Source organism: Notothenia coriiceps, unplaced genomic scaffold, assembly GCF_000735185.1.
Source record: "Notothenia coriiceps isolate Sejong01 unplaced genomic scaffold, NC01 NC01_scaffold00038299, whole genome shotgun sequence".
Lineage (NCBI taxonomy): Eukaryota > Metazoa > Chordata > Actinopteri > Perciformes > Nototheniidae > Notothenia > Notothenia coriiceps.
In genome coordinates this window covers 281-9,611 of record NW_011371000.1, presented here as the reverse complement: position 1 = coordinate 9,611, position 9,331 = coordinate 281, and the positions used below count along the sequence as shown (strand labels likewise).

Below are 9,331 nucleotides of genomic sequence, written 5' to 3'. Positions count from 1 at the left end.
TTTGTCTAGAAGTCTTCTCATCAAGGCTCTATAAATAGAGAATTACAGCAGATATGTAACATTTAATGCAGCCGAACCGTGTATTACAATGATGTTATGTGATGACTTTCAAAGAGAAAAGCAAGCACACTCGGAATAAAGTGTTTTCGGTCTGTTTCCGGTATTTGTCCGGTATGTGATGTGAAATGTGAGACTGGAATTGCACAGGGGAAAATAACGTATCTATTTTAGATGCGGATTTTGTTAAACTAATACGTTTGCGCTGTCCACCAACACTATACATTGACGGGGAAGGGGGTAGCAATAAAGATAACACCATTAAACAGTTACACAACATAACAGAAATAATATCGATAGTAGCGTCCCTAGCAACCACCTTGGTAACAATGAAAACGTTGTATAGACACAATTTCCTGAAGTAATCTTCGTAATAACTAGCAAACTAAAGATCATGTACATCCACTGCACACATAATCTGAAATAACAACTCATATTTCTCGCATCAAATGACATCAAAACGCATTTTAATGGCCAAACTAACTTTAAAATAGGCATTTTACACCGAGAATAAAACGAAGTTCGGCCATTTTCTTTTTTTCTGCAGGGAGAAATGTGAAGATCACGTGACATAGACGCCAGCCATTGGAATGAATGGTGAAAAAAAATGTAGGGATCTTACCATTTCAGAGGCGTTTTTGTAGAAATACTAAGTCCAACCTTGTGGACCAACGTAGTTATTACACGTTTTTTTGTGAGACTGGGTTGGTATTTCTGGCAATAAATATGTACTCTTACATCAAAACTGTCTCTCCTGATTGAAATGGAGTAATTTAAGTTGTCTGATGCACTTTATAGTTTGACTTTTTTTTTTATTCTGATGTTTTTATTCAAAATCATAATGCATACTAGCCTGTTTATTTTGTTTGCACTGGTGTGTGCACTTGTGATGTTGATGGTTAAATGAGTTAATGGTTTACATGTACTGAGTTCTGAACATGTCATCTAAATGTAGGAATGTCTTGGGCTTCCCTTGGGCTTGGGTTCCCTGATTTTTGTAATGCTTTTACAACATACAATATAAGCACTCCTATGTTGTTGTAGTACATTACTTTATCTGTAGCTATTAACATGATTTCTCATATTTCAAGGCATATTTTTCTTGAGCCCTTATTTTGGATCACTTCATAAACTGCCCCCATTCAAAAACTATTTAATAGCCTGGCTATATACTATGACCATTATTTTCTTATTTATAATATGGTTCAAATGGAGTAATTTGAGTTGTCTGATGCACTTGATACAATTTGACTTTTTAAAATACTAATGTGTTTATTCAAAACCAATTCAACACATTATTCTTTTACCTCTTTTTCTCTATATTTTCAACACACTATACTATGACCGTTTGGACACTATGCTATTTACTATTTACCTTTTTTACTTTCAATATATTATTTGACTATGTTTTTTTTAAAGATATTTTTGACATACTGTTAAACACATGTTGTAGTTATATGACTTTTATTTTAGTTTGTTTTGTTTTTTCATAGTATTTTCGAACATAACATACAATGACTTTTTTCTTTTTCTTCTTAAAGAATATTTTTGGGTCAGATTAGACTTTAAAGGATAATGACAGTGTTAAAGGGGGAGATAGAGGATGAAACGTGTAAAGGTAGCAGGGTGGATTTTAACCTGCGTCCATTGTAGCAGCAAATGTTTCAACATACTTAACCTTACATTTTTCATGAGTTATTTTAAATACTATATTATTTTTTTTCTTGTTTTCTTGTTGAGGTTTTTTTTATTTTTCGGCGTACGAGATTGTATTTTTTCCACATCTTATTTTACCACACTTTTTTTTCACATTTTCAACATACTTTTATTTTGTCTTTTTTCATATATAAATATATATATCTTCTTCTTTTTTGGACATAATATATAATGACTAATTTAATTTAAAAAAATGTATGCTATAACATGACTTTTTTTTTGTATCCTATTTTTCTATACAATAATTCATTTCAACATAGTATATTAAAACATTTTTAAAACACATTATGTACATACTAAACATGAATCACTTTCTTTCATTATTTTTCCACATACATGAAGGTGGCACACCTTAACCAAGCCAACCAACAATAGATTGTGGCAAAGCCAGGGTGACAACTAGTGATGTGACGAGCCGAGGCTTCGGAACACGGTTTGAGTTATCCAGGAAGTTTTTGGTGAAGGCTCGAGGCTTGTATCATTTTAGGCTAGTGACCGCTTCAGATAGTGGTTCAGATGGGTTCAGAGGTGTTAAACCACTGACACTTCACAGTTTTATTACACTGATACTGTATGGCCCCTCCTGTTACCGGACAGAAAAAAGTCATTGTATGTTATGTTCGAAAATACTATGAAAAAACAAAACAAACAAAAAATCTTATAACTATAAAATGTGTCGTAAATATCTTTAAAAAATACATAGTCAAATAATATATCGAAAATAAAAAAAGGTAAATAGTAAATAGCATAGTGTCCAAACGGCCACAGTGTGTTGTGTGTTGAAAATATAGAGAAAAAAAGGTATAAGAATAGAATATTATGAAAATATCACGAAGGAGGTCAAAATACGAAAAAGGTTATTGTATACACCAGTATGTTGAACAAATCATAGTCATAGTATTTCATATATCTTTTAAAAAGAGTCACAGTGTAGAATGTCCGAACATTTATTTAAAAAGTATTAGTATAGTATGTCAAAAGTATCTTGAAAAAAGTCCAAGTATTTGATCGTCTGCAATGTCAGTATAGGATTTCTAAAAATATTAAAGAAAGTCATAGTATAGTTTGTCTAAAAGATCTTGAAAAAGTCATTGTGTGTTGAAATGGTTTTGAATAAACACATCAGTATTTAAAGTCAAATTGTATCAAGTGTCAGTAAATACATGTTAAATCTCAAACTTGCCTTTTACAGTCACAGACTTTAAGAAAATAAATGTGTTACAAAGTGATTAACATTCTACCAGTTGTAAAGTTTTACAAACTGTATCTAAAAGTATCTTGATAGCAGAAAAAAGAAAAATCAGTAAAGTCATCAAAAACGACATTGTTTAACTGGACTGTCTTACTTTAATCAAAAACTGCCAATAACCTCCAAACATTCTATTGTAGTATTTTATCTGTTTTATGTCCTCTATGTATATATATATATTTTTTTTTTTTTTGAAATAGTTCGAAAGGTGATTAATTAATTTTTAAGCTGTGATTAATCTGATTAAAATGTTTAATCGTTTGACAGCCCTAATATACACAAACTGCCTTTAAAGAAACCCAATTCCTTACAAAGTACTTCATATTCTACCAGTTGTAAAGTGTTGCACACTTCAAAGTGTATCTAAAAGTATCTTAGTAACACAAACAAAAGCAAAAAAGCATTAATATTAACAAAACTGGATTGTCTTACTAAAATCACAAAAGTGACTTTAAGAGTCTCAGTCTTATTTAGACAAAGTATTTCATTTTTCTAGTTTTAACTTTTTGCATACATAAAAGTGTATCTTAAGTACCTTGGTGAGATAAAAAAGCAAAATCTGTTTTATTTGTTCTATGTCCTCTATATATATATACATATATATATATATATATATATATATATATATATGTTGCACTGTTGGAGGAGCCTGTGACCTGTGTTTTTCATGGCCATATCTACACTGTAGCTAATGTGCAGATGACAATAAAAGAACAGCTTGTCGGACATTCAAACTTTGTCCAAAATATGAACAACACTGACCGTTGTCCAGGCGTTGTGTGTGTATTGATGTGAAGCTCCCATCACCTGCTTCCAGGAGAGCCTCCATTCATCGTCCTCAGGAGCAGCAGCATGTTCTGGCTCTGACTCCAAGATCTTCACTTTGAACTCTCTGCTGTTAGTCAGCTCTATGGTGGTGAATCCCGGGGTTTTGGTTTTCCTCTCTTTGGCCTTCAGGAACAGATACTTTGGAGGCTTCAGGCTCATCCAGGAGTCTTTCCAGCACAGCCCGAACACATCCACCTCAACTTTACGCTTCCGCCTGAGAGGTTTGGGTGAAGCCGTTTTCCTGGGGGGAGGCGGGGGGGGAGCAGGCTCGTGTTTGGGTTTGGGAGGAGGTGCGACCACTTTGAATTTGATTTTCGGTTTCTTTTTTTCCTCTTCATCTGCCCCACTGGTGAGCTTCTTGAAGTCTCCAGTGGCAACAATTCCCCAGTGATAATTCCACTTTGATGAAACTCTGCATTTAAAAACGAAGACAGAAAACATTAGAATCAACTCACATATTATCCTAATAATATATCAATATGTACACTGAGAAACGTAGCAATGGTAAATAAAGAGAAATCCAGCAGCTGATTTATGTGTTTTATAAGGAGAAGTTTGTGGTGGATGAATAGGTCTTGCAAACACGTGACAAATGTTCTTTTATGGCATACAGCATCTCTTCTCTTTTTGAGATTAATGTATTTTAATGAATGGTCCTTGCTCAATAAAGGTATCCTGTATAAATACTTTTTTTTTGAGTTGTTTAATTTCAGTTCAGGAGTAATTACAGGACTAATTGGTTACATTTGTGTCGTGAATCAGAATAGACGTTATATGAGAAGTGGAAGTTGTCTCCAGGGTAAACATTTCTACAAAAACCACTAAAATATCACATATTCTCACACTTTGGAACTTTTCTCCTTCCATTCGGCCTCCTGTTTGATCTGGTCTGCCACACTCTGAGCCTTCTTCTCCCATTTGTCTCTGAGCGACATCCTGTTGTTTAAGAGACACACAAAGCAATAAACATCAACAACACCAAGAAATGTATCAACCATGGCATTATGTTGCATGTGTACAGTTTAACATGTTTCTCTGCAGCTGTTAGTGGTGTTTCAGTGCTGGGGAACAGGCTCCAGACATCTGATACCTGATGGACTGAAGTACATTTTACTACAGCAACACGCAGACATGTCAAGGTAATTCATCACAGCTACACCCAACAGAACAGAACCTATTTTAAAAAACACTGTTATGTTCTGTAAAATAAATAATACAAAAATATGTATAAAGGCAGACAAAGCATGTAGCATGCATCTGTTTGTTCCCTAAACATGAAAGGAAACAGGAAATTCCCTTTGTGCTAAATGTATAAATAACTATATGATACTGATATTGCTGCAGAACACAGGGGACCGGTAGAAAGAAGAGTATGGAGAATTCACAAGCTCTCGTATTCATATTTAGCCTACCTTTAATAGAAGACGGACAGATGAATGTATTAGTCCAGTTTTGGTCCAGTTCTCAGTGCAGTATCCTGTTGAAGGCTGACTGTGACACAACACACCAGGCGTCACTCTAAAATTAAACACAGGCAGCAGCATGCTTCAGAAGAAACAATAAAACACGCTCTGTAGAGGTGGAGGCACTGCTTCTATCAGTAGCTTAATCATTATCACCACTTAGTGATCATTTATTATGGTTTCAAATCTCTGTTGGTTCTTTTCTTCATGGAAATTAAGTAAAAACATCAATGTAAAAAGAGGTGAACAATGCAAAATTGTTCATCGTTAATGAGCAGATATATATTGAAAAATATCATTATGGTCCTTTAACTAGTAAAGTCGATACAAGTCTTCTAATGAAATGATAGAGACCTCTCAAAATAGAGACCATGGCTCTCTGTCTGTCTGGAGGATGGACTCTGGGATTTAGCAGTGTCTGTGTTGAAGCTGACTCATCCAAATAACCATAACTCAATTAAGGAATGAGCTCATTCACATGTTGATATTGAAGAAGACCCCCATTAAACTGCCGAGATTCAAATGACAGTGACCTCAACATCTGAGGGGTTTCTCACAACACATGTTGTGTGTTACAAAAACGTTCAAACACAATGAACTCTGGGAAAACTAAGAAGATAATTTTGCAAGATATTGGAATATTCCTGGAATGTCCAGTATTCCAGCAGGTGTTTAGTTCTGCTCAGCAGAAAGACTGCTTGTTGCTACTTAAAAGCTGCCGATAAAAAGCTCAGCAAACTCAAGTTATGTCATTACCAATACATTTTACACATTTAAAGCATTTGTGCTGATTTTGTACAGCAGCAGAATCAGGAAATGCTGGGACATTATGGCGGTCATTAAGAGAAACTCAACACAATTCCTACACAGCTGAAAGTGACCGCTAAAATAAAACACATCTGATTTAGAAATGTGAGAAACTAATATCCACAGAGTTGGTTAAACAAAAGTACTGAGAACTGAAAACAGAAGCCTTGTCCCTTGTGTCCTGCACACATATGATGCTGGTTTGAGGGGAAGACCTCACTCAGGATCACGTGACGCTGACTCCAGTGACATCGCTTGAGGACATTTATCAGATTTCATACAGCTCACTTTGTAAACACTAAAGGCTTTATTTTACTTTATCACATATGTAGACATAGTCCACCAACACCTGTAACATACTTTTATTTATAAATAAATAAATGTATAACCCTTATCTTTGGCTCTCTTCCTCTGTACATTATAGCAGTCCCTAAGCCTGGTTTAGCCTAGCCAAAGCTTAGCCCACACGACCTTCTTCCAAACTAAAATAATCCTTTCAACAACTCCAACATTAATTTGAGATATTACAATTACAATAATAAATAAAACAATTTCCAGGATCAATAAATTCAGATGAATCAGTAAACTGATCCTGACTTACCTGTTGTATTTCTGTCCCACTCTCACACTCTGGTAACACCTCCTGTTGTGAGCAAAAACAGGTGAACTGTCTGTCTGTCTGTCTGTCTGTCTGTCTGTCTGTCTGCCTGTCTGTCTGTCTGTCTGTCTGTCTGTCTGTCTGTCTGTCTGTCTGTCTGTCTGTCTGTCTGTCTGTCTGTCTGTCTGTCTGTCTGTCTGTCTGTCTGTCTGTCTGTCTGTCTGTCTGTCTGTCTGTCTGCTGTCTGTCTGTCTGTCTGTCTGTCTGTCTGTCTGTCTGTCTGCCTGTCTGTCAGCTTTACTATATTTGTCTATTTGTCTTTACTCTGTTACTGCAGTTAACTTTTATCAGCTTAACCTCAGTCTGTCCTGTATATCTGCTGTTTGTGAGCAGACTTTCCTCCTTGCTATTTTTACATGACATGTTAAAAGACCCTGAGCAGCGTAGCTAAATTTAGTGTCAGGGTGAGGCAACCCCCGGGCAGAGCAGAAGGCAGCCTGGAAATGCAGAGAATTGTCATGAATTGGATGAAAACACGAGTGAAATCAATCTTTATTCAACAGGTGCCACAACATCAACAAAGAGAAACCAGTGCAGTGTGCTGACCGCAATCATTCTGAATGCTGAAACACAGTATCGACATACATAACTTTGACAAGGATCCAAAGAGGAGCTCCGCCTCCAGACAACACCCCCTGGCAACCAGTAAATCAGTGTAAAGAGTTTGCAGCATGAGATAGAATTACGTGTGTCCAAGCAATAAAATGTTTTAATAGTCTAATATCCTAAATATGCCATCAAATTAAGTAAGTAGTGCTTTGCAACTGTATAGTTTGTGGCTTTTTTTGCAAAAAAATGCCTGAATATATTAGACAGATATTTCTGAGTATGAGACGTGAGTTTACTGGACCTTCTCATTCTCTTAAAAATGCATTGCTTCTCTTCAGACCGTCCAATGGCTGACTGCGAGACAGATGTTTATAATAATTAAGCGTTGGACACAGTTATTTAAAATGATTGCAAGGACGGTAAGGTAAAATACAGAGTAAAAACCTCACAAACAACTTCTTACAGCCAAGGAAAAAACGCCTAAAATGACGTTCTCTAAATCAACCAAGAATAGCCACTCAACCATACGGCCTAATGCATAGAGTTGGTTTTCTTTGAAAGCTACGTAGCTAATGATTAGTTGTAGAAAAGTGTATTTGTTTTGCAAAAAATAGCAGTAGAGTAGAGGTGCGTTATATGCATTATAAAGCTCTTAAAGTGATACCAATAATTGTACAGTAAACTAATGAGAGAATTATCCCAGACCTTTGATCACAACTCATTGGTCCAAAGATTTTTGTCAGAAGTTATTTTAAAAACCTTATAAGAAATACTTTTTGTTTTAACTCATAGAGAGTGAATGAACTGAGCCCCAATGTGCGAACATAGAAACACAGTTATGTAGTTCATCGGCTTCAATAAGCACACAGGCCAAGGCAGAGTTAAGAGGCTTTCAACTGGCAGTCGCGACAATCCTGGGAGGAGGGAAGGAAGTGGAGCAAGGAATGGTTGGAGGGCTCAGGTTGCTTGAGTGGAGGTGAATCTTCAAATCCTACGGAGCTTGACACTATGATAAATGGACCACTGAACCATGGGGCAAGTTGATGGGATTCAGTATAGAGCGTAATATTATTTGAATAGAGCCAAACGGCCTGACCTGGGGTGTAGTGGGGAGTGTCTATGGCGGTTGGCAGAGCCGTGGGAAGTAGGTGTGCTGAGGGTGCTGCAGCACCCCCTGATAGAGGATAGGGGCTCTGCACCACCACAAGATTAAATACAAATATAATACAACAAAAACAGTTTTTTGGCATAGTCATAGGCGGTCGCCTAACCCCCAGTTTCCACCGGGTCCGTCTGCGCCGCGTTACGGCTGCGCCGCGGCGGTCGTAAGGATCGCGGCCACTCTAGTCAATGGGTGCTATTCCACCACACGCGCCACGTCTCTAAAATTAGGATGAATCCTACTTTTGCCGCGGCGCAGCCGTAACGTAAGGTCAGGCAGGCAGCCCCCCCTCACAGGAAGTGGAAAGGTGAGCATCCGGGCCAGGCCCATCCCCCACATATACTGATTTAGCAGACCCCCCTCCTTCATCACAACACCTCCACTACGATACGCACAATGGACGATGAGGTTTTCATCATGGAAGTGGAAAAACACACTATTTTATATGATGTATAAACTGGTTACCCCCAGTTTCCACTGGGTCCGTCTGCGCCGCACTACGCCGTGTCACGGCTGCGCCGCGGTTTTGGTCTAGCGCCATAACCCACCGGACGCGTCCCAGAAGCGTTTCAGAAGTGTAGCGTTGTGCGAGCAGGCTCGCAGTTTTGTTATTGATTCGGGTTTAATTCAGGTATTAATTAACTTTAAAACATTAATATGTAGTTGTTACCTTCCACTCCACAAACTGCAGCGACTAAAAACCAGGCCTTGTCCTTTCTGATGTTGTCCTTGCAGTAAGCATTGGTTACATCAGCAGCCATAACGCGGCGCAGCGCGGCGCAGACGGACCCGGTGGAAACTGGGGGTTAGGCGCCAGATCTGGGGGGGCGCTGCGCTGGTAG

General features: G+C 37.6%; 1 protein-coding gene across 1 annotated transcript; it reads right to left on the bottom strand.

Annotated features, from left to right (window-relative positions):
• Positions 1-3,751: 3,751 nt before the first annotated feature.
• Positions 3,752-6,853, bottom strand: LOC104968135 (uncharacterized). The gene is made up of 4 exons (XM_010797708.1): positions 6,722-6,853; positions 5,263-5,368; positions 4,694-4,786; positions 3,752-4,262 (listed from the first exon to the last, which is right to left on the bottom strand). The coding sequence occupies exons 3-4, from the start codon at positions 4,783-4,785 to the stop codon at positions 3,752-3,754; spliced, it is 603 nt and encodes a 200-aa protein (XP_010796010.1). The 5' UTR covers position 4,786; positions 5,263-5,368; positions 6,722-6,853.
• Between the last annotated feature and the right edge of the window lie 2,478 nt (positions 6,854-9,331).

Coding starts and splice junctions, on each gene's coding strand:
- LOC104968135 (XM_010797708.1), bottom strand. CDS start 4,785: ATGTCGCTCAGAGACAAATGGGAGAAGAAGGCTCAGAGTGTGGCAGAC. Junction 4,263..4,693: donor AAGGAGAAAAGTTCCAAAGT/GTGAGAATATGT, acceptor TTTTAAATGCAG/AGTTTCATCAAAGTGGAATT.